The 26,548-nt window shown below is 35.4% G+C and overlaps 1 protein-coding gene across 1 annotated transcript in view; it reads right to left on the bottom strand.

The window, feature by feature from the left end:
• Positions 1 to 26,548, bottom strand: part of CFAP54 (cilia and flagella associated protein 54) — a gene marked incomplete at both ends in the record, with an annotated part of 116,936 nt that overhangs the window by 51,269 nt on the left and 39,119 nt on the right. Inside the window, 15 exons of the mRNA XM_082010865.1 lie at positions 9 to 190; positions 1,930 to 2,066; positions 2,487 to 2,717; positions 4,294 to 4,442; positions 5,384 to 5,495; positions 6,385 to 6,511; positions 7,643 to 7,732; positions 10,166 to 10,262; positions 11,589 to 11,729; positions 13,850 to 13,972; positions 16,193 to 16,348; positions 17,330 to 17,477; positions 20,077 to 20,219; positions 21,235 to 21,420; positions 23,762 to 23,854. Coding sequence (XP_081866991.1) covers positions 9 to 190; positions 1,930 to 2,066; positions 2,487 to 2,717; positions 4,294 to 4,442; positions 5,384 to 5,495; positions 6,385 to 6,511; positions 7,643 to 7,732; positions 10,166 to 10,262; positions 11,589 to 11,729; positions 13,850 to 13,972; positions 16,193 to 16,348; positions 17,330 to 17,477; positions 20,077 to 20,219; positions 21,235 to 21,420; positions 23,762 to 23,854 — 2,115 coding nt within the window. The remainder of the gene's footprint in view (positions 1 to 8; positions 191 to 1,929; positions 2,067 to 2,486; positions 2,718 to 4,293; positions 4,443 to 5,383; positions 5,496 to 6,384; positions 6,512 to 7,642; positions 7,733 to 10,165; positions 10,263 to 11,588; positions 11,730 to 13,849; positions 13,973 to 16,192; positions 16,349 to 17,329; positions 17,478 to 20,076; positions 20,220 to 21,234; positions 21,421 to 23,761; positions 23,855 to 26,548) is intronic.

Here is a 26,548-nt window from a genome sequence, read left to right as displayed (position 1 = left end):
TATCTTACCACTGCCCTTCTTAAATGCAAAAAAATTTTTGTAAAATGGTCCAATAAAATGTTATTTGACATAAACTGGTTGTATACTTTGGGGGAATGAGAGACAGGTATTTCTGTATCATTTGTTGTTTGAGTTGGAGAAGTATCTGTTCCACTCAGTGTAATGCTGTGCTCAGAAGATATATCTGTACCTGAAGACAAAAAGTTCACTGGTTAAAAAAGAGTTAAGGTTCTCAAAAAAATAAAGAAGAAAATATTAGCAGCCAGCTATGATTTTCCTATGGCAGCTAAATACTTAAATGTTAGGAAATGCCAACATTAAGGTTATCATATTTATACGGTTATGATATTTAAAATATAAGATGCTTTTACTTATGCGTTGGGAGAAGCAGGAATAAAAAAAAGTTTGAGCAAAATAATAATGTGTACCAAATAGTTTTCAGCCTCAAAGCCAAAACACAACCCTCACAGAAGTTAAGTTTTAGGAAGAAATCACCATGTGGCAAGCTCCCAAGAACTCTTCTGAAACCAAGGCCTCTTAAAAGGTGAAATTAGGAAGAAGGGAAGATTTCTGACAAATTCTGTGTTATGTGTAGAAGTTCTCCATTATTTTATTCAATATCAAATATCCTCCAAGGGGAAACACAAAGGTTCATGGTAGTGGGATACAGTAATATCTGAGCTATAGGTTTTCCACAGAAGCTAATTTCAAGGTCAACAGTATTTGAACTCTAAGGCAAACTACACACTTCATGAAATTCTTTCATTCAGAATTGCTGCAAAGGCTAGGAGGTAGTAAACAGGTTTTTCATTAGTTTTCAGCAGCTTTCAGTGACTCGGTTCTCAGTGACCTGTAAGCATCAAGACAAAAGAGTATAACTATAAGCTGTTACAAAGAGAACCAGTGATTTCAACTGCTAGTTTCTGTCACACCTCCTTGGAAAAGGCAAAGAGGATAGTTGATGCCTACCTAAGGAAGCCCTACATGGAATGATAGGAGAATTTTGCTCTCTAAGCCTGTGTAAAAAATGTTTTCCCTGAAGTGCCATTGAAAAGACTAGGCTTGTGATTTCTTCTTGAACTTATGGTGGCTAGGCAGACTACTTTGCATTAACTTGTATGTTATCACCAATGTCTGAGGTAATTCAAGTCCTATATTTCACAATTACCTACAAACGCATTCAAACTTCAAAGGATGTTACTGAAAATAGCTGGGATAATAGAACAGTTAAATGTGAAAAACAGAGACTTGAAGTAAAAGTGGTAGAAGAAAAAATTATCCTGAGGTAGCCTCTGCCACAGGAAAACACTGGGGAGCAAGCAGTAGAGAAGGAAACCTAAATTATTCTACTTCAAATTTGAAAGATAATAATAAACTTCAGTCCATAATTTTAAGGAAGCCTTACTGAATTACCCAGGAAATTATTAACCTGTCAGGAAATCTAAAGGAAACTACAGACCAATTAACAACCACAGAAACTGATAAAAATTATCATTGCATTTAGAATAACCTGGAATATTATCAATTTAATAGGTCTAGGTAGCGTGGCTTCTGCAAACCAAAAGCTAGTTATTAGATTATTATAGATTACAAATTCTAAATTATTAGAATTTATAAACTTGTTACTAAAGTATAGGATAAAGAATAACCACTTGATAAAAAGTAACATATTTATCAGTACAATAAACAATGTTCAGAGCTCTTATAAATGCCCCATTATTGACTATGACTTCTTTTATGCTAGGTATGACAAAAAAAGAAAATACAGAGGACACTTTTGAAATCTAGGAATATCTTCTCTTTAAATTGGCATGAGTGTTTTTCTAAAGGTGATGTGGAAAACTAATGATGGAGGCCAAGATAGAAACTAAGAGAAAGAAAAACTTAAGTTGAAACTGATTCCAGTTGTGCACCCATTAAAGTTCTTACAAGTTTGGGTTTCGGTCATTCCTGACTTTTTAAGGAGATGAGGAGTTGGTGTTCTCATGTTATTCTCTATGGCTTCTCTCACCACTACAGAGCCAGAATTATTTAATGAGAATATTTCAGGATCCAAAATACTGTAACTGCAGAATGGGAGAAAAAGAAGAAAGCACAAAAAACCACCAGATATAATATTAAAAAGAATTTTTATATACATACAAAATTCAGTTTCTCAAAAGTGAATTTTGATTACTTTGCAGCAGCTTTAGGAATGAGAAATAATGAATGATAGCTAAAAGTTGTAAGAAAACAAAAAATAGCACAGTACGGTGTATTTCAAAACTTTCATCTGACCAGTCAAGTGAGCAACCAAAAATGTGCATGTCACCTGCCATATGATGGAAAGCAAAACTTGTTACATAGTAAATTAATTTGCATTTGGAAGATGAACTGTTCATGTGACAAACTGACTGACAATATTGTATTTTAGATCTGTTTGCATTGATGGCAATAACACAGTAATCTATATTAATAGCAATCAGTGATAAAGTAGTAAGATATACCTGTCCAGATGCTGTGAACCACAAATTCCAATGTTATATTGCTCTTCCAATTTCTTTTTAAGTAAGTTGTAGTGTGCAACTGCCAGATAGATATTCATCTGAGACCTCCAGGGCATCTCTTCAAGACACATTTGATGAAACTTCTTTTGGTTTAAGTAATTGCTCACTACCGGTTTCAGCAGTACCATTAAGGTGTGACGAGCTACTTTTTGCAACTCTTCCTTGCATTCCCTAAACCAAAATATATGAAGTAGCAAAAAGTAAAACTGTGTTTTCTTGAAGATCTTGGAAAGAAAATCATGGTAAAGATAGACAGAATTGCATATCCCCAGACTCGTATGAACTCAGAAGCATACGACATATTTCTAGCAAAATGATTTTTGCTGCAGTCAAAAAAACCAATTGTGCTTTCACACTCAAAGTACACTTATGCACACTAAATCCTACCTCATATTTTATCAACTTTGGTAAGATACTTGTCTTAGTACTTACAAAAAGTTTAGTGCTCTGTTTGAAGTTATTTGCACCTGAGTCATCCAAGCAGATTATTATAGCAAATACAATGTGTTTCACAGTCTGTTCAGGAGATGGAGGGTCTACTATTATACTATAAATTTGGATCATTCTTTTTATTCCTGTGTTTAGATAGCTAATCATCCTCAATGTGAAGAAAACGTTTTATTCCAAATCTGGATGTCTGGCTTTAATTTTAAGCCATAGATTTATTTTTTTTTTTTTACATTTGTCTGCCAGATCAAACAATTCTGTATTACCTGGGACACATACAATGCTGTAGTCAAATCAAATCTCATTTTTTCTTTTTTAAAACTTGTAAACTGACCCCTTACCAATCTAAATTCTTTTTCTGTCTGTTTTCCACTTTAAAATATGGGCTTAACAGTGTACCATATACTATGTTGATTATATTATACAGCAATATTATTACGTAAGATACGAAAAAGTAGCTGAAAAAGCAAAAAGCCCGGGATAAGTTAAACATCCCTTCTTCCACTGAAAGCCACGAAAATCATGTTAAGTAAGATGGGTTTTTTCTGTCAAGGAGCAAAAATGGACAGTTTAGGTAAATATTTGGAAGATAGTGTATGGAAGAATTTTTTGAGGTTCTTTATTTAAAGCACTTTCAGAATCAGTTATGTGACTGCTTATACTCAGATATTTCTATTTTTCTACTTGCTGATTGACGGAAGCATAAATGACCAAAGCACCAGGTAATGAATACTACAAATTCTTTTAGATCAGAAGGTACCATTATTAGCGAGTTAATCGAATATACACAAGTATCTGCCAAAAGAAGAGATGAATGAATTTTCATTTGTCTCTATCAAGAAACAGTTTTCTGGAAGCTATAGGACAGATAACCCAAGGAGACTAGCAAAAGGATGACAAAAATCACTCTGAAACTACCTGAATATCAGAAACAAATAAACATTCTTTATTAGATTTCTAACAGCTAAGCTCCCCAATACAGTTTGCAAAGCATTATAGTATGCAGATTAATATAGCTTTTCCACCATGATGAATCAACGTGCTCAAGCTAACACAACTGAAATACAGTCTTTGATTATTAATACAAAGACTTCAAAATCTTCAATGGTTATTCTCTGAAATAGAAATGAGAGAGATTTTGTTCTCGAGTGGAAGCTAATTTCATACCAACTAAAACAGAAAAGTGAGTGGACTATGCACAAATTCATCTCTTTGATGGAAAAAAGTTTTACAATACCCACTTAATTGTACACTAAATTTCAGTCAAAATATATGAACCAGACAACTTATGTTTATTTACCTTTGTGCTTCTGGAGATTTCATTATGTTTGGGTGTTTCATGAAATACTGTCTAAGAGTCTGTCTTTTTCGAATAGGACTCATGGCTTCTTTTCTTGGTTTCTTCAAAGTTGATGCTTTTGGTTTCTTTAAAGGTGAGGTCTCCTTACTCTTTAAAAAATATTCCATGAAAAACTTGAATATACTTCAAATACTTATTTATACCTACATTATCAATTACTTGACATATGCAGCAGTTTGACTTATGCAGGAATAGAACAGAAAATACATTCTGGAAGCGTTTGTCAAAATGAGACAGTAAAAAAATATTTAATATTCCAGAAAGCTTTACGATTTTTCTGGAAGGTATATGTCAAATGCCTGACACTAAGAAAGCAGCCAGGTTCCCAAATATTTTCTTTCATATACCAGTGTTTTTCATCTCAAAAATAACGATAGTTCTTTTCCTATTATTATAAATAGTAAAACTCTGCAAAACAAAAACTGAGACAGAAAACCCTTTCCCTAATCTATCTCAGATGCTAGCATTATTACAGCATTACTAGAGGGTTATGAGGGAGAAAATTCTTCCTCCAAAACAATAGAAGTCCATTAAGATTATTCTTAACTTCCAATAAAAGCAAAAATTTATTTTAAAAGAATTCTGAACAAAAAGCCTTTATCGTGCCATTAGAATATCTGTACAAGGAGTTAATCATGAGCAACTACTCATGAAAAAAAGTAAGTACAACATATTGTACACAAAGGCCTAAACTGATCTCCTTTTCTTAATGTGATGGTACCCAAGGCATTTCCTATTAACATATTGTTTTTTTAAATAGAGATGATGAAAGGCAAGTTTTCATTGATTTTGGAATGCATCTCAAATTCCTCACAATTATTGGTCTTTCAGATAAACCCCATGCCAACTTTTCTTCTTGGTTTTAGGAGTGCAGAGGTGAGCTCAGGACAGGAGTTCATATCCCAGGTTTTAGTAATTATGCATGTCACTAGTCGAGGATTTTATGAGACAGCTTTTAAAAATTTATTTTTGTGCTTATGGTATTGCTGGTCAGTAAAGACATAAATGACTCCTTAAAAATAAAACTCACTTTCTGAAACTCCACAACTCCTGCAATGTATCTATCCATGCGTTCTGGCAGAGTGGGAGAACTTGTTTCTTGTGTTGAAATTCCATTGACACAGAGAAGGTGGTCGTTCCTCCTGACAAAAAAAAAATGTTAAAATCATCATCATCATCATCATGTTAAATGCCTTTCATAGTTAAAGGGTTATCTGGTTATCTTTGGCAACAGGTACAGCACACGCAATTCCTGTTTCATTGGAAGTTTTAAATTCAGCAGGTTTTCTTTCCTTCTTCCCCTTCAGAAAAAAGGAAGTGCTCACTTTCAAGATTTATTATGGAAATCTGAATTTCTAGATAACAACCATCTCACCTTCCTAGCTCCTAGCAAAACCAAAAGGTTTGTTTCATTACCCAAATTCTACTATTGAATTCTGCAAAAAACATCTTCATGTCCAATGTTTTTGGTCTTTTGTAACAGCAGTTCCTGTTCCCTGTAACATATCTCCTTTTCATTGATTATTTGCCTTTCAAATTTTAGAAACACTGGTGTGCATTTTTAAGAAAGTTATAGTTAAATTTCTTTGGGATCCTTTTAGGTAAGTGTCTACGATTTGGTTCCATTTATCTTAACAGTACAGCATTTTTTTAGACACTACAGTAGGCCCTGATCAGTTTGCTTTTGATTTAGCCCAACATACTTTGCTAAGTTATCCCACTGCCTCATAATAATATGGCAAATGACCATATTACCAAGTGCTGTCTGTGAAAAGAAAAATCCTGGAAACTGCTGATGGTAGACAGGAGTTTTGAACAGACACAGACAAGGGAGAAGTCTCCATATATAACAAGGCCACAATACAGTATTTTCTGTAGCTATATAATCCTCTGTGTTCATGGAACTTCTGCAGAGTAGGAGCCATGGAAATGGCTCCAAATGGGTCTTCTACAATTTACAGTTTCCACTGTACCTGTGACACTGGTGAACCTAAGCAGTAGTTTTTCACCACTACTATAATAGAGATCTACCTTTTCAAGTAAACTTGCACATTGCCTGCCCATTCCAGAACGCACTGGAACTTCTCTTCATTCAGGATTTTGTGCAAAACTTGAACAAAGAACTCAAGAAAACGTGATTTCTTTCTGAATTTCATCACTGCAATAAAGTAACAAATAATTAACACAGTTTTTGTATTTATGCTCTAACAGGTTTCTGAATTCAGCTAGAATTACAGCTATGTATGTCTCAAAGCATATATTTATGTCATGTTGCATGCTGATGAAGAAAAGGCATACTGATACTAAAATCAGATAGGTCATGGTACACAATAGCAGTTACTGAATACTTCTTGTGAGCAGGCATCCAGAATCACAAGTTCACTCTATTTACACTCCTAGAATGTCAAACATCCTAGGGACTGAGAAAACAGGTTTGGAGCTATTTTTCTATCATGCAGTACATAGCACAAAAATATTTTGTAAGAATATTCAACATGCCTAATTGTACACATGCCTGAAAATCCTGAAAAAAACACTAAAGCAAGTATAAACAAAGTATCTGCATCCTATTCATTTAGGATGCTATTCTTAGTGACAGTCACATTAGTGTACAAGTATCACACAGTTCTCATGGCAGCAGTGGAGCTGTGTTGTCTAGATTTTAGGCAGCTTTTTAATTGTTTGCAAACCACTTTTACTGTTCGGCCATCTTCATAATTTTTTACCATCAAAAAATAAAGCAGCATTTATCTTACTTGAAAGCTATACTAGTTTTACAGGGTAGGCTCCATTTGTTATTTTGAACACCAGAATTATAAAAATAAGGCAGTGGCAAAGGCCACATACCAGAATCTTAAATGCTATTTCAAAAACGCAAGTGTACTCAGACTTTTGTGAACTCCTCTTTCAGTAATATTATTTAATGTGGAAATGGGGTATCTCACTTAAAAAAAAACTTTGCTCACAAACAGGATCTTTGAAAACTTGACACAACTTTTAAAAAAGGAGTTCATTTTTAATGTTATTAGAAAATAAATATTATTCAATTTAAAATATTAATATGTCATATACTCAACATCTAAAATATTTTTGCAAGTATTTCATACACTTCTAAATGTGAATCCATTAAGAATTCTTTTTAAGCTGTTTTACTTGATTTTGTATATTTGAGAACAAAATGAAGAGAAAGTTTCTGAAACCTTGTTCCAAGCAAGAAGTAGACAGCTTTACTGGCAACTTTCTGAAGTAAAGAAGCCTTTGTAATTAAAATAAACACCAATTATCCTACCTTCTCGATAAGCACTGTTTGATGTCCAACATGAAATTACAGGGTAGAGGAACAAAGGATCTTCCTGTCCTGTAAGCTCTGATCCATGCGCTACATCAATAATCAAATCAAATCCATTATGACAAGCAGAGATAGTGCACAACAGAAACTCTACCTGGAATCATAACTGAAGACTAGAAAAATCCTTCTTTAGCACAGAGTTTGCTTTTACATCTCTCTCTGTCATCCAGAGAGAAATTCAAAAGCTTGCTCTTTTCTTCTAGCATAAGTAGCTATGCCACTTAAATAACAAAGAGCTTACGGATGTGACTGATGAATTTCCAGCAACTAAACTAATGAGGATGTCTGGTGTTCATTCATAACAAAGGTCCATAGAAATCATCTGTGGAGGATGGTGTGCAGTAAGGATATGCTCAAAAATGTATTTAAAGCTATGGAACAGGAACTGAACACATGATGCTATTAGCGACTAGTGCTTACATATATGCTTGGCATATGGATAGCATAAGTAGGTAACAGATTATTTTTTTTCACTTAAATATCTATATAAATAAATATATAGAAATGTATTTATATTCTACAAATTTTATATTATAGTTGTAAATAATATATACAATATATAGATATAAATAGTATATATAATATATAGGAGAACAGTAACTTGGATTCAAGCTTCTGAGAGTTAAATACAACTGCATTACCAGCTGATGAGCACCAGAACAATGTCACATATATTAGTTGCTATTTTGCCTTAATGAAGAAACATGACCTACAAATTTTGTGCTTAGGCAAGTTCTGTGGTTGAAAAAGATCAATGCAGCTTGTCCCTGAAAAAAGCAAGGTTAAAAGTGCACTCTGGAACAACCAGTTGTGATAGTGGATCAATAGCTACACCCTCCAGCGGTAGCAGTCAAAGTCTGTTGAATGCAAATAACGTCCAATTAAATCAACAGGCAGCAGGACAAGAAGATTTTTTTAAATTTTCTTTTTAGGACAAGTCACATCCTTTATTAGTACTCCCTCCTATTTGACAAATTCAAAAATATTTTGGTTCAAATGAGCATTTTCACAAAGAATAATACTTCCCAAAAATTTTAAGGGGGAAAACATTTGAAATTTCAGAATTTAAATTGTACTGTGTAAGAATTTTTTTTATCAGTTTAATCAGTTTTTAATCAGTTTCTGATTAAGGAGGCAGATGCAGCTCTTTTTCATTTTTCTCATAGACTATCATCAATGGAATGCTTAGTGTTGATCCACTTTTAAGGATTTCCTATGACAAAATTTTTTCCAATATATTTTTAACAGCATGCCCTACAGGTGTGCACACTGTCCTAAACATTTGTAAGGACAGCTGTAAACTTTGTTATTTATTTTGTGTGGCCTCAGCAAAAGACTCCTCTTCAATTTGTATCCTGAAACTTCTTGACAAATGTGCTATTTCAGCGACAGAGCAGACTTCAGCCATCAAGTATTTGCCAATTACTGAAAATGTGTTCTTCTCTAACTGATCAACCTGTTAATTTAACTTTCTGTTAAGTAAGAATGGAACATTATTCTATTAATTAATCAATGTAGTTTTCAGTTAACTTAGAGAATTCATTCATTCTGTAACTTGTTCTGCAGGAATGCAGGCATCGATGTCAGCAGCAAAAAATGAAGGATCAGCGCACAGATGAATGGAATTTTTGCATCATTCTTTTTATCCCATTTATTGCAGAAATGTTTTCTCTTTTAAGACAAATGCATATACAGAGATGATGAACAATAAATAGACCATGAGTCAGCAGCACACCCTTGCAAGCAAAGATCAGTTGCATACTGGGCTGTATTAGAAACAGCATAGCCAGCAGGTCAAGGGAAGTGATTATTTGCCTCTATTCGGCACTTCTGAGACCACATCTAGATTACTAGAATGTTACATTCATGTAACAATAGTTACAGAACTATTAGCCTGGAAATTCTTGTGCTTAATCCAGACTCTAAGATATTTTAAAGCTGATATATTAATTCCTGAGTTACAAGGTAGTTAAATGCTAGGAAACGTGCAATTTCTTCACAAAAAGGACAATTTCTGTTAACTTCCTTCAGCAAGTCTTTTCTCCACTAAAATTACCTGCAGTGGTCAATACTACTAGCATTGGTAGGATAGTAAGACATGCTGTAAGTGGATGATGATCTTTGCCACTGCATTTTCTGATTTAGGAAGATAAAGCAAGCCTAAACAACATGGAGCCAAAATTAAACAGATTGGGAAAACATACACATTTGCAGAATAGAACAAACATGACTATTCCTTTCTAAGAAGGAATGACTGTTTTGGTGGAAATTATGAGAAACATGAATAAAAGTCATTATACACATCACTACCAGGTATAAATAAGATCAATGAAATGATGATTTTGGTTGATTTATCATGGAAGATATATGAAATAAAAGCACTTCTTCGGTAAATAATTTTTACAAATAAACCATAGAAAATTCCATAGAAAAAGGTAAGAAGTGTTTTAATAGTACACCCACCTGGTTTTGTCAGTCTGAGGAGATTTGATTCAAGAGCACTCAGATTTTCTGTTGCTTTTTCTATTGCAGCTAAATGGGACGTCTTTGCAGAAGTGGCCTGAAATATCCAAAACTTAGTTATGAAAACTTAAGTTTTTACCTAACTAAAACCAGCAGGTCAATAGTGGAGTTTAGGTTAGATTCCAAGTCTTCTAATTCTATATCTGATATTTTCATCAATATTGTCTTACTTTTCAAGTGAAATAAAATTTATGTTCAGAAACTTGTCCATTGTTCATTCTTGATTGATCTCCAAGGGAGATGCTCTGCCACCAAGCAAATTTTTAGGAAAGTCCCACAAGCTACTACAACACACTTTAACAGATCGTTTGACAAAATATGTTGTTTTCCAGAAAAAAATAATCTCTTGTAGACTATTTACTGCCTACAGAAATCAAAATCTTCCTCTGGAAAGATAGTTCTTTTTTTTCACTTCAGTGAAAATGTAATTTTCAGTCAGCCCTACTTGGCTGAAAATATTATATTGTTCCTATGATCTTAGATTCCTTTCTCTTTTTTTGGTATGAACCTGGGAACAGCTAACATAAACTCAGCAATAAACAATGGAGAAAATTTTGTCCTGTAGTGTCCTACAACTTTTCTTACAGAAATCCTTCCCTGTAAGCTGATTGACTTTTTGTCCCTCTCTTTAATATACCTCGGTTTCACACTCACACTGCTTCCTTTCTTCCTCTCTCATTATTCCTACTTTCTTACCTCTTTTTCAAATCTCCTCTCCAGTAAAATCTCTTCTGAAATTATTTTTAAAAAAACAGATAGAAAAGTATGGAGAATCAACACTTTACTCTGATTCTAAGTTGCAGGAAAACCTCACAACCTGCTGCATCTCTTTGTAATTTAAATATTAAGGTCTTTGAGATTGAAAGTTCTTCCTCCATTGAGAAATATTTTTCAGTCTACACAATTCCTATGTTACTGTCTTATTATGACTCCGTTTCAAGCAGCTGCTACACAAAATAAGAGGCTAAGTTTCTACATTATTTAGGATGTTTTTGCTCTTCTTTACTTATACAATGCTTTAATTATTTTTTCTGTCTAACACAGCATTCCTGCAAACTATATGTGAAGATCAGTTAGGGATATGTATAAATATCTACAGGATCCTCATTGCTCTGAACTGTAATATTACTAAGCCCTATCCAGTTCAACAAGATGAGACCTTGTACCCACTGCAATCTGCAACTGGTCTTAAGAAAGATGGCTACAATTAAATAGAAGCCTCTTAGCTGTACTTCAGGAACTCTTATTCTACAAGGAAACTCTTCCTTCATCCAATCACTTTTAAAACAAAAAGTTAATATATGTAGTCTTCAAAATAATACAGTATTTAGAGAAAAGAAAAGGTAAAAATCAGAGCAATTACTTTAACTTCGTTAGTGTGTATTTCTTCAGTTTTCATAGCTCCTGACAAGCTGGGTGAAGTTGCTGATGAGGAATCCAACAATTTTTTGCCATAGTTAACAATAATTACTGCTAGTTCATATTCTTTCCATGAACGTAGTACCTATTAAAGAATCATGTGTTGCATATTTTGTTTTGCATAACATGTAACGTTTCATTATTGTCTACTTATAATTATCAAAATGCATTAATATTATAAATAGAAATTAAATATTCAATACTTAAATTTTGTTTAATAAAAAAAGAGGACTATAGATCTGTAAAATAACTGGAATTGCAGTTATGTTTTCTATGTGTTCTACTTCTGTTTAACCTATCCCTCAGAGAATAGAAAGATTTAACCAGAAGTATCTATTGCTGTGATTGACATTCTCCCTGCTCTCAGGCAGTACAGCTATCAAAGAATATAAAGGGTAACTAAATGATCTTCATTTACCTCTCTGGTATCAAGGGCACATTTGAAAATCCCAACTGTATTAGTGAAACGAGTGGTGAAATTTATTTTTAAAATTATGAAATTTATAAATGAACAGTGTAGGGAATGTTTTTAGATGACTTTATCTTCTTTAGATAGAGCTCTAAAGGCCAGAGTGCTTCTACTATAGGCAAGGTAATTTCACTTCAAACTTCAGCATGTTTGTCTTTGGGATACAAAATAAGTGTATAGATTACTTTAGGATAAATACAGTAACTGTAACTCAACAGAAAACCATATATCATGGATTAAATAGAAGCATTTGCAATTCACTCATTCTGTTTGTTATTCTGTGTGCTATTGTGTTGAAACCCTATCTCTAAGGGAAAAAAAAAATCAGCAGTACAAGCAGACAGTCATTTAGCTGGGGAATCCAACAACAAACAAGCACTATATCAAGGTTTCAAGGTTCCTAATAGGCTTTATTGGCCTTGACAGCCCCCACCTAGGCGCTCCCCCACAGGGCCCAGAGCTCCCTTTCAGTTCAGCTCTGAGCCTACTGTCCCTGCCAGCCCCTCTGAGGCAGGAATGTTGGTCTCCAGCATGCTCCAAGCCATGCCTGGGCCTGGCAATGGATCCACCTGACCCATGGACTGACTTCTCAGCTTGACCTCAGACTGCTCCCATCACAATGGACCAGTCTGCTGGGCTGTGTCTGACCCTAGCTACCTTCACCAGATCTGATCCTGACCTGTGGATTGACTTCCCAGCTTCAGCTCAGACCTGCCTCGTCACCACAAATTCACCCGGTGATCTGGACTCCTGGTTGAACCTGACTGCCAGGTGCTGCCCTCCCGGCTGTGGCACTGCCCTCGGCTCCTGGCTCCCCAGCCCTCATCATGCCCCGACACTGCCCTCACAGCCATGAAATAATTGATTAATACAACAAAAATGATAACACTAAGGCTTAAAATACTCATCTTTATAGAAAGAATGAAAACTGGGTCTTCTTGCAGTGTACTTTTAAGGATATTTGACACTGATCTGGTCTTGTGAGGTGAGCATAGAGATCCAGCTCCTATAAAGACCAGGATGAGGGATGACCAACACAGGGGAATCCCTCAATGCATCAGCCACAGCTCAGCTTCAGTATGAGCTCTTAGCTGAGGTGTACTCAAGGCTAGAGGGAAGATGACTTTTTCAGCATCATACATTTATTGTGGCAGGTACTTTAGCTCTAGCATGTCTCTATACCTGAGGAAAAAAATCCTACCGGTACCACATTTCTCCTTATCTCACTAAATAGGTTGAGTATCTGAATGATAAATGTGATCTACAGACAGATATTATGTTCCTGCCAGCATATGGGACTAAATTCTCTTGTATCTAATTAGCAAATAAGACAGATATGCTAATCTGATTAAAACTATAAATATGGCCTATTTGCAGTAAATAAACTTTTAAATTTATGTATTACATATAGGCCTTATTGAAAATAGTACTACCTTAAATGTAAAAATACACACAATGATATAAAATACAGATTGCCTTTTCATGGACTAGTAGTTATGGTCTATTTTCTGAACAAATGAAAATTCTCAATTCTATTGAGAAGTCAAAATGTCATTATTATATAAAATGCACTGATACAAAGATACTAATAAATATTTCTATACCTTTACTATTTAAGAGTGCCGGTTCTCTAAGATAACACTGTGAAGGCCAGCTTACTAAATCTTATTTTTTTTATCTAAATGGCAAGAGCTGTATCTTAAACCAAGCTGTAAGCACAATAAAACACACCATACCTTTGCTGTATAAAATGAAGTGCAAGCTATCATATGCTGAATACTCTCATAACATCCTGCCTGCCTCCTCTGCAAAGTAGCACTTGGAATTTCTTGAAGGACAGCCAGGCACTTAATGAGGATCTGTAAATACAAGGGTTAAAGCAAAGTTTGGAGTATGCAACAAACTTACAAGCTTGTACCTCTGTATAGCCTATTGTATTTAATGGTAAACATTAAAAATACTTTGAAATCTAACAGATAGGATAAAATGGTAGCTCAGCAAAAGCCAGTAATAAAATTCCCATTGAATTTAACGGTGTCAAGATTTCAATCACAGTCCTTTGGAATAAATGGCATGTCCACATAAAATCACAGACATTAAATTACAGATACATGATGGCTATTTTTGCTGACTTAATTAACATGGAATCAAGGAATGCTTAATTCAGTGAGATGACATACTCCTAGCAGAGCACTGCTTAAAAATACATCAAGCTGGTCAGAATTTTAAATGCAACAAAAATGTTTCCAGTATGCTTTAAAAATAAAAGACTTTCTCCCATTTTTGTCTATCATCAGACATGAAAAGAACATGTGACTAAATTATTTTTCCTTTTAATTAGGAAATCTGAAACAGGAGCCATTTCCAGTGGCTAGCTGTGCTTTTAGTAGGTCATTACAGCCAATGACTTCTTAAGTAAGAGGTTATCCCTGTGTGTAAACAGATTTTTTTTTTTTCTAAACACTCCTAAAATCTTCTTAGGGCCCTGAATGCCCAATAGTTGCTCCCTGAGCAGCCTCACTTGGGGCCTTCTCTCACACCTTCTGCCCAGGGGCCAGGAGTCCCATTTAAGCTCATACACAAGCTTCCAGTCCATTCTTGAGCTATGGTATTGATGTGCTGGTCTTCAGTTCTGTCTCCTGAATAGACCTTGGACCCATGTTGTAGCCTTGTCTCCAGTCTCTAGCTCCAACTCCTGCAGCTCCTGACTTTTTCTCCTGGATGGCCAGCCCAATAACTTCACCTTCTCTGGACTCTCAGTGGATCCTCTTACCAACACGCTGCTCTGTCTGCCATGTTCAGATGCTGTTAGTCTGTGCCTTGTCTGCACTGCAGTCACCTCATCCTTCCTCATAGATCAAACATGCTCTTATTGCTGCTCCCTGACAAAACTACCTAGTTATGGGAAAAAAGTTGCATGTTTCTACTGTATCTTTGCTGAATCTAAAAAACAACTCTGCCGCTTCAGAAATGGCAGGAAAGGATTTAGGTTTTCTCTGTTTTTCTCTGTTTTCAAAGAGAAGGTTCTTGCTTCTGGAAAGCAGCACATGCCTGAAAACTAAAGACTGCATTATCTAAGCATTGAATAGCCTTTTTTTAAAGAAGATAAGAAAACTGTAAATGAAACATTCCAAAAAAAGCCATAGGAAAATGCTGCTTTTCTTTCCTCAAAATTGCCATCTGCAAATAGCATTCAAGTAGAAGTTACATTCTTAGATTCTACTGTAGTTTAAAAATACCAACAAATCATCCTCAAGAAACAATATTCTACAGTTACTTTAACATATCTGAGAGCAGAATCTGTGCAGCTTACACTGAACATATATGCTCTGGGAACACATAAAACCATAAAAGGCTTTTCTTTCAGCAGCTACTAAGAACTTGAAGCCTAGATAGTTAGTTCTCCCACTGTACACTCCATTATAAGTTTAATTTTGTCCTGGTTTCAGCCAGGGTAGACTTAATTTTCTTCATAGAAGCTAGCGTGAGGCTATGTTTTGGATTTGGGATGAGAAAATATTGATAAGGTGCTGATGTTTTGAGTTGTTGCTAAGTAGTCAAGGACAGTCCAGCTTCTTGTGCTGGCCTGCAGCGAGCAGGCTGGGGGTGCACGGGAAGCTGGGAGGGGACACAGCTGGGACAGCTGACCCAGGCTGGCCAAAGAGATATTCCATACCATATAATGTCATGCTCGGTATATAAAGCTGGGACGAAGAAGAAGGGGTGGAGGGAGGTTCGGAGTTATGGCGTCTGTCTTCCCAAGAAACCATTACGCGTGACGGAGCCCTGCTTCCCTGGAGATGGCTGAACACCTGCCTGCCCATGGGGAGTAGTGAACAAATTCTTTGTTTTGCTTTGCTTGCATGCGCGGCTTTTGCTTCACTTATTAAACTGTCTTTATCTCAAACCATGAGTTTCCTCACTTTTACTCTTCCAATTCTCTCCCCCATCCCACCATGGGGGAGTGAGCGAGCGGCTGCGTGGTGCTTGGTTGCCGGCTGGGGCTAAACTACAACAAATTTGAATCACTATAATTGCAGGTCTTGGATACCAGATGCTTTGTCTTAAAATACTCTCACCTGAACTACTGGCACTGAAGAGATCTTGTGATAAATAATTGGAGCAAGGAGACCATAACATTGTACAACAGACTGCAGGGTGTAGCTTGCATCATTCAACCAATTGCTAAGTTCAATTGCCACAGTCATTCTTTCACATTCTGCTAATCTAGCAACCTGTACAAGAAAAACACATTTTGATTCAAATATGAATTCTGTTTTTTATCATTTTGTTTTAAATCATTTGAGAGCGAAAGAAGACAGATGTTATTGCAGTTTAAAAAGCAGTGTTAAAAAGATAAAAGATAAAAGTTTAAAAATGAATTTACATTGACATTGGTTAGAAGTATATGAACAAATGCAACATTATTCATGATTCTAAAGGCAATGATTGTTCTTGACTTAATTGTGCTCTCTGAATTTATCCATATAATTTACAAAGCCTGGTTAACAACCTCAACCTGTGTGGACTGGAAATTTTACGTGCTAACCTCTCAGACTAGGTATGGGAGGGTAACAATTCCTTCTTTCCCCTTCCAGTTATCTGCTGCAGTCCTTGCATGTGTGAATAGATACAGTAAAATCACTGAGTATTCGACTGCTCACATTTTTATGAGACAAGTACTTCAAAGAAAGAGTGGAATACGAATGTAATAATACAGGAGGCAAAGCTTGACTATCCAAATAAAAAAGAAAGTTTTTTGTGTCATTAACATGGCATTATACTATAAGAAAGTCTGAAATAAGATAAAAGAAGCTTAGCATATTAAACCCATGAAACCCTGCTAGAAGTTAAATATTAATGAAAATATATGTATTAAATAACAGAAATGTTTAAAATTAAAAAAACAAGGTGCATCTTAGGAGGACAAAAACAACAATTACACTTTTTTCTTAAATTATAATCTACCACTTAAGTCAAGGAAAACCCTTCCTTGCGCTTTGGATTAGGCAATAACTGATTCAGAAACCAACTTTGCACCAAGATACAACATAACCAACAGCTATTAAAATGATTCAGAAAGGAAGACCAGGTAACTCACAGAAAATGAAGTATTCTGTAAATAGGATTAGCACATTGCAACATTTATCTGGCAATGATGAAATAACCTGATCAAAAAGTAAAATCAAATCAATATTATTTTAAGCCATACATACTTGTTCCTTATAAAGTATCTCATTGGAACAGATGGAATCACAGAAGAGTGCTCCTTCCATGACATTAATATCACAGACAGCAAATATATTCCTTAGAAAGAGGTGCAAGGTAATAGGAGAACTCTGAGATACAGCTTCAAAACGTAACCTGCAAAATAAAAAAGCGAAAGAATGCTAAAAGCATGTTAATGTCCATTCATATATTGCATGCCTGAAAATGCATTATATTAAAATGCAGTCTTTAATTTTAAAATTATGGACAAAAAGGATTACTGTAGCTACTTCTGGAAATCAGATTTATACATAAAACTGAAAAAATTGCTTAAAATTTCTAACATAAAAAATAAATAAAAGGGATAAATCAACTCCTTTTCAAATTGGTGTCCACCTTCTACTATCCTAAGACAGCTTTTCCTTAGCTGTTGCATCTAATCCAATGAAACTTACTTTGAACTTTCTTTGAAAACTTGGGATTCTACAGCTTATTTATTTTAACTATCTCCTTTTACACATTACTTTTCTGTGTTCTGACAATGACACATGCAGTTGTGAAGTCCATCACTAAGTATTAGTAACAGACTCCTTTTCATCACTGATGTCTTGTATTACAAGTCTCAAAAGAATCTCTTTTCTTGTGCCTGCTTTTTTGTTGGGCATTTTTTTTTCTTCCCTGGGGGTAGGGGGGTATTTGTCCTTGGTATATTTTTAAAATATTTTTGTTAGAGGAAAAATGCTATGATTTTGAAGTATAAGAAATAAATTCCCCCTTCTCCTCGATTGTATTTCCTGGAAGAGACTGCAACTCAAGAAGGAAGATCAAATAGACACATTCATATACTTGATATTACCAAGATATCAACAGGGCTTCTGGCTAGAAACATGAGGTTTCCTTTCCTTCCAGCTCCCTCTACTGTCTCTTTTAAGTCCTATGTACTTTCAAGCTAGTCCATCTAATTTCCTAGCTACTGATTAGTAAAACTGAAAGTGCCTTATTTCAGGTCTGATACTGCAGCTTTGAGACTCTTCCATATAAATTCGGGGGGAAAAAAAAAAAAAAAAGAAAGGCTTGGACATAACTGTCAGAAAAGCAAAATCCCTGAAACTGCTTTGCACCGCTATTTAAAATTTTCTGTCTTCATTTGGTTTATCTGAAAGTAGCTTCATTCACGTCATCTCTAGAGCTGTATGCGTTTTTAAAAAAAAGAAGAGCTGATTAGGAAAAAAAATTAATGAAAAACAATGACCAGACTTGCATTCCTGCTTTGTTGCCTAGGCCAGGGACGGATTTAAAACACCCACATAGTGATGAAACAGGATACCTACCGATTATCTGCCTGCATCAATGCAGTCCACAGGCTGCCTGTAAATCCTAAATGCTCTTATGGCATGTAACATCAACACCGTCAGTCAATTTGTCTGCCTAGTATCAGACATGTTGGTGGCACTTGAAGGACAGACAGGATCCACACCAGTAGCCTGGCTGAGCCCCAAGTAAGAAGTACGCATAGACACATTACTTTCTTCTGTAACAGGATTCAAAACACACGCAAGCCTACATTATCTGCTTGCATCCAAACAGCATTACCCTGAGAAAACCGTGGGCTCTGATGCAAGTATATCAAAACAATACAGAGAAAACGCTAGCTACATCATATGTCTCAGAATAGCGGATTACCGGGTTATTCTGTCTGTAAAGTGGAAATGGAAGTATTTTGACTAAAGTTTTAGGAGATCCCCCTAATTGATACCTTGATCTTGAAACAAAGATCTTTATTTCTTTATTTCTTCTTTAATGCTTGAAACATTCAAGAACTATTAACGCACATGCAATAAGGTTGCTTCTTGTCATTATGGTTTCAAAACTAAGATGGTCTGTCAAACTGAAACAGAGATCCTGCAAAACTTCTTCATACCTCCTCCACAAGTTTGCCAAAACTTTCCTAATGAAAGCATTAGTCTAAAAAGAATTCAACACAAGTGAAGATGATGTTTTGTGTTCAGTTATACTGTATGTTAATCCATTATCAAATTATAAGCAGTTGACTAACATTTAAAACTATATTTTAATTATAATATTTCATGTCTATTATTTTATAAGTCTCTTTCTTTTATCTGTTAAATAATTAAATTGTGATTTATTTTTGCATTTGGATCTATTGAATTTCAGTGAATGTAGCCATAAAATTTCTACCTGGGCTTTGTCATCATGAAAAACCTGTAATATTATGGTTGAACATTTTAAATTTATTTATAAATGAGTTAATTTTAAATTTCTCTTCTGAAGCACTTCAGTATATTTGAAGATTATTGGCAGATTTATACAGGCACCCAAAAACAAAATTAGCAAGCATTTACCCATTTTGAGAGATGTTCTTGACAAAATTTTCACAGTTTCTGAACTCTACTGCTCCCTTAAAATTAGAAAGTCAAGAACCCAGTGCACATTACATATTTTGCATATGAAAATGCATCACACAGAATTAATAGCCACATTATAAATGTTTCCCAATTATCTTAAGACAACAATCATTATAAAGAATTAGGTGTGTAAATGCTAGCAGTTCCATAAATAAGAAAAATCTTCCACTGATTACAGAACACTCTATTTTTACAGTGCATTTCACACCTTCTTTTTTCATAATGTTTTTCATATCGCAAGTCTGAACAAAATTTCACAACCTGGTACTCTTTACAATAAAATGTGCACATCTATAATTAACTATTTTAATTTTGTTTTCACCCGTTACCTGTTTTCAGATATAGTCAAATTACTACTTGCAGAAATAACAACTGCATCGGCAGGCAGTGGAGAAGAATTTGAAACAAAATAATCCCACATTGGTGAAAATGCTTCTCTGGCTAGTGTATAGTGGCCAGTCTGATAGGCTACCTACAAAAAACCAAACCAAACAAAAAATTAGGAAGTTTCCATGTTCATCAAATAACCAAGCCAAATACAATTATATTATAAAGAAAGGTTTTAAAAATCGCCCCCAACATGTAAATTTACAATTTCTGTAAGAATATTCTGACATATTTGTATAAAACACATGCAGTAGCAATCTGATTCTACTAATATTAGTTTGCCTTTAGAATTAGCACTAGAGAAGGCAAAAGAGTTTCTTGACTGTTAACCAAGTATCTAACAACCCTTTGTGGAATACCTTACAAGTATTGTGCTGCAGTTTTTGAAGGCATATCATTTCATCTAGGTTCATTTTACTTTGGCTAACACTGCAGAATGCCCTGCTGCTCTGAATAATGAGATGTAAACGGAGCTGCACAAGTAGGCATAAATTCATGTGGATAACTCTTACTCTGGAATACTTCAGGACATCTTCTAACTGTTCCCCATGATCTGATCTATAGGGCTAAATAATTTTACTTTTTTCCACGCCACAATCAGTTTTAAATTTTCTTTATTAAGAATACAGAAAATTATGATAAAGGTCTGTCAGAGCCTTTGTGGTCCTCCACAAGACACTACAAAAATAATTTCAGTATGAAAATGGTTGGATTTGACACCTGCTAAATTCAATCACATTTTTCCTCCCATACTGTAATGGCTAATAAAATGATTTCTAGCACTTGGTCTCAATCACAAAAATGAAAAAATAAATTATAAAAAAGAAGAAAGAAATTAAATGCAGACTGAAAAACAGAAACAGGGATAAGAAAACTAGCTGAGATCTTCCTCCTTAAACTGGAATTTCCAACAATTTTGAATTGAGGATTAAGTTACTCAAATATACCATTTGTTATGTTAAAATTGTGATTTGTGCTTATCAAGCATTTGGCAAGAAAGTCTTCCATTTTTACCAGATGAAATTTTAGATCTACCAGTGAAATCAAGTAATTACAACCAAATTAAAGTATGTGCTTATTATCAAAGACTCTAAACCTACCTGAGTTAGATAGGCTCGAACAGTAGTAACAGAAAGAGGTGGATAAGCAAGGATTGGTTTAGTCGTTTCCCCAACGGCATCACCAATAAGTTTTCCATCAGAAGAATATGCTGCAACTGCAAATATGTATTTCTCATTGGTATCTAAGCCTTGTATTTCCAAGAGGCTTTTCCCATCAGCTGGTATCTATCAATAAAAATATTTTCTAATTATACCCACTGTACATATAAAAAAAAATCTCAAATTCTAAAATTTATTGTTAAATAAATTATTTAATGGTCTTGGATACAATCCAATTTCATACAATGAAATGACAGGAAAAATAGTATCTGTCTTCTCTGGAATGCAGTTGAGTATACAGAGCACAAAACCTAAGAGAACAGTTAAGCACTGGGACCTGGAGTTTCTCCAAGACATTTTTGTCCATTTGCACATTCACACCCTGAGTGTGCATGCTTGCAGTCATTGAGCTGGAAACATTCTAGCCCTGAGCTGTGCTTCCAGAGAAAGAGCATGTGGCTCCCCTCCATACATGCCACATGCATGTATTAGATATGGGGGATGAGAGGATGTCTCAGGTCCTCTCAGCACCATTAGCAGGACTTCGGAGTTTGTGAAACAAACAACATATTTTCAAGATCTTCTCTTCATTTTTCCTTCAAGTAATTGTCCACCCGCACATTAACCTCACGGCTCACTCCTAACAGGTTTTTCCACCTTCTCCTCCATAACCAGGACAACTTACACAAAGTAACATTTGTTGTCTTGAAACAACAAACAACTGACACAATGACTGAAGCACAACATGAGAAACAAGATCATCATAATGTAGCATTACCACAGTGCTCTTATTTAAATGCTGTCTGGCCTTCATAAGGAGATCTCTGAATAACGGAAATCCCTTCAAATGCTGGGGCTGAATCCTAACTCAGAAGACCAGAAATTTGTGTAAGACAGTACGTAGTATTCCTTTAGAGCAAGCCATGTCGATCATTCCACTACCAAGAATTCTAAACTTTTTCCACGGAGCAGGCAGAGAGCGACTTAGTCTGCAGATCAGCATTTTGCAAAAGCATATCCCAAAGCAACCAGCACCCATTGCTGAGGCATATGGTTAACCTCAGGTCTGTGCATCTCTAGTGCCTGCCAGAGCTGAGACCAGTGGCTTGGATGGATTGCAGAAAGTTCAGAGGAAGAACAACTACTAGTGGGATGAGTCTCCAGTGAAACACTTAATTCACCTGGAGCAGGTTAGTATATTGAAACCAGCTCACTGGACATCACCGGAAGCTTGGTTCTCTGGATTTGATAATAAGAATATCAAGAATAACTTCAAAGCCTCTATTGCCAGTAGCTACAAACACTTTTTTTGATATACCTTCCTTTTTGGGGAGGAGATAGGGGGAACAGGCACAAAGGGAAAGAGATTTCCTCTCCATCACCAAAGACAAGTCTATCAGTGTTAGTATAGAGCTTGCTCAGAAAACCAGGAAAGCTTGAAACATTGGGCAAAAGAGCTTGAGATCATTCTTCTGTCACAATGCAAAACAGAGACCTGCCCTGCAAAGAACAGAACTCTTCATGAAGAAGATTTCCAGGTATAAAAATGATCACTGAGGTCTGAGACTACAGTAAAATTTGCTGAAGAGGATATGGTGAAGCTTTTTTGTCCCTTTCTTGAAACCCAAAATGCAGAGTATTTGGATGGATTACAGTCATCATTCAGGTGGACAATGCAATAGCATGCATAAGTGAGTGAAAAACACAACTCTCTCAGTCTGTGCAGGAACATCAGAGTGTGATCCAAAGGAAAAAAACTACACTTACACAAAAAAACCCAAACCAAACCAAATTCAGAAAATAAAACGTCAAATTGTGACAAAGAAATAATATAAAAGAGTACTGACACAGTCACATGACCAGTCATAAGTAATCAAAGATGGTGTGGGATGATTTGTCATACCACATGTTCACAGCATGAAAGGGAAAGAGCATGAACCTAGAAGTCAATCATATCTGAACATGAAGGTTATTGAAGGAGTTATATTATCATGTTGCCAGAATTAAGTGAGGTGAAGTCTTGTTAAGAAGAAATAGCTGATAGAATTCACACAATTAAGGAAAATGTTAAATTTTATATTTGTTTAGAATTTATCTTTTTTTGCATCCCTGGAAAGAGCAGTGTCTGAGGCACACTCTATAAATACATCATATACTTTCTTTTCCTTTTGTATTTCTTAGTATTGCTCAAAAAACAGAGTTATAACAGAAGGGATAGAGACTTGTCTAACATGAAGCTCTTGAATCATTTAATTCATTATTCAAAAAGGTTCCTAGAACTTTCTTTGGTTTTTGGTATGCCTTCAGCCTAGTGAAATTTCAGTTGCTTAAAATAAAAGATCAAGAAGTTTATTAAAGGCTTGGTCAGATACCTGGTGAAAAAAACATATCAGATGTATACATTTAGAAAGTTGGGGTTTTTTAAAGGAAGAGAGAATGACCTAAAGGAGTTTTACCTCTGTCTTACCTCTTCTCCTGCATTTGGGAGTTTATTGTTATTTAACCTTACTTTCATATTACTTCCTCCTGCTACACAGCCCAAAATACTGTACCATGAAACCTTTGAAGAAAATGAGAACAAAATGAGTTGATACTTAATAGTATTTCCAACTTTTGCCTAATGTAGAATGTAATAATTTTGTGAAAACAGTCTCTGGAAAAAAACAAAAAACTTAGTTATAAAAATGTATAGTCTTAATTGGACTGGAAACATTATTTAATTGATTCAGCCAGATAACTAGATATACTACAATGGCAGTAAAAGCAGATGACACTCCATTATCCTACCTCCTACCTTGAGCTACCCTATACCTCAAACCTATCCCAAAGCATAAACTCAGTAGGTTATCCTGTAAATTTAAAGTCATCTAGATCTCTTATTTGATCCTCGCAATGGTATTCTTCTAAAGTTGACATCAGGTTCTGATTCAGCAAAGTACTTGAGGACAGGTCCTTAAAAGCGGGCAACAGAAATGCATATATGAAGTACCACAGTAATATTTTCTAAACAAGCCAAGGTTCTCAGTCCTATAGAAATCAATGTTTTTTTAATGTCATCGAGCTACTGATAATCTCATGGGCATATCATCTACACTTTTCAGTACCTTTAACCACAGAAGAATGTGAGCTTGCATTCCTGGATCAGTGCTCAGTTGCGTCCAAGTGAGATCAAACATGGAAACTAATTTTTATTTCATCTCTGCAGAACTGGGCAGATGGATTTCAGTAAGTTATGCATCTGATGAAGTTCTCTTCAATTAAACTTCTACTAAAAACTGTAGTAAGCCTATTTACTTTCAGTAGACATTTAAACCCACTTTAGATTTGGCAGATGAGGTCATTATTCAACGTATAAAAATTCTGTACAGCTAGAATATTTCTTTTTCTTGTAATACATATGATTTGTCTTGCAATGAATCCTGACTTTTTCAGGAGATATTGAAATAGAGATCTTCAGCAAGTAAGCAACTTCACTATCAGTAAATTTTAGAGATACTTTGACTTCTATTACAAGAACAATATATGTCTAATTAAATCCTAATTATCCATTTCCAGTTAGTAAGTTCTTAATAAAAAATACCTTTCATAGTCTGTACAAAAGCTATGTGTATCTTTAGAAAAAAATCCTTCTAGTATATCTGGGCGCAAATTGTAAGACTAATAATCACATTGCACCATCTACTGGCCCAACATGTTACAGTCACTCTCCTACATTGAAGAAAATGAAGTATTAATGCTTACGAAAACAGATTAACTTCCAGCCATTAAAGAATTAATTTTTTTAATTAATTTTTTTTATGTTCATTCGGGATAAAAAGGAAGAACTTTTCGCTAACTAATTTCTTTGAAATTCACTAATCAATCAAACTGCAAAAAACCTGCAAGTCAGAAAACTGTTCACAGATACATTCTTACCACTATTAGTAAAATTTGAGTTTCTACTGACTTTATACACATCATTATTTTGAAGAAGCTTGCAAAATCACTATGAAAATCTCTCTCAAGAAAACTGAAGCTAGTGAATTTTTCATACTTAAGCCTGTTTGAACCCATTCTGGACATATGAAGGAGAATAAGGTGATTTGGAACAATCAGCATGGATTTACGAAGGGTAAAGGCTGACCACCATGACTGGCCTCTGTGACAAAATTACTTGATTTGGAGAGGAGGAGAGAGAAGTAGATGCCATTTACCCGACATTAGCAAGACACTTTTTTCAACATTGTCTCCCAGTATTCTTGTATCCAAGTTAGGATGACACAGTATGGGAGTGTGAACAGATAAATGGGTAAAAATGGTTGAAAGATCAGACTCAGAGATTAGTTGTTAATGGTTTGCACTCTACCTGGAGGGTGGTGACAAGTGGAGCACTGCAGGGGACTATCCTGGGACCTGTTTAATATCTTTAGCAATGAACTGAGGAAAAAAGTGAGCACACACTCACCAGGTTTGTAGATAATGCCAAATTGAGGGGAACAGTTGATATCGTTGAGGGCAGGATTGCTCAGCACTCATTAGACTACATCTAGATACCATGGCAAGTTTCCCTCCTGTCCCCCACCATTCTAACAAGAATGTTGTTCAACAACTAGAGTGATTACAGCAGAGGACCACCAAGATGGTTGGGAGCTGGAGCATGAGCCCTGCAAGAAGAGGCTGAGTGAGCTAGGCTTATTTGTCCTGGAAAAGAGGTCACTTCAGAAGACCTACCAGGAGCCTGCAAGCAAGTGATGAAGTAGATGCAGCCAGGCTTTTCACAGTAGTGCATGGTAGGATGATGAAAAACAACAGACGTAAATTGAAGCAAAAGAGATTCCAACTGTACATAAGGAAAACAGTTTTTCCCATGAGCAGGTCGCTCAGTTGGAACAGGTTACCCAGAGAAGCTGTTCTGTCTCCATCTTTGGAGGTTTTCAGAACTGCCTGGATGAAGTTCTGAGCAACCTGGTCTAATCTCACAGCCAACCCTACTTTGAGCAGAAGGTTAGACTAGAGACCTCTCCTAAAATCCTTTATGATCTGAGTAGTTATGAGATTCTACATGTTCAACACAAGGTAGATTCTTTCACCTGAACTATGGCACTTCAGCACTTCATTAACAGAGGCCTCAGTGTGATACTTTCTTGCACCACATGATCCAACAGCCTTGCATCTTTTCAGAATGTAACTAGGAGTACGTCAGCCCCTACGCAAGAGAATGAGCTTTTGACAAACAGAATAAATGTTATATAACAGAAACACCAAGGAACATGAT

This window comes from Phaethon aethereus (genome assembly GCF_964289735.1).
Source record: "Phaethon aethereus genome assembly, chromosome: 1".
NCBI classification, from domain to species: domain Eukaryota; kingdom Metazoa; phylum Chordata; class Aves; order Phaethontiformes; family Phaethontidae; genus Phaethon; species Phaethon aethereus.
Note: the sequence above shows the minus strand (reverse complement) of the source record. Positions and strands in the feature narration are given on the sequence as shown.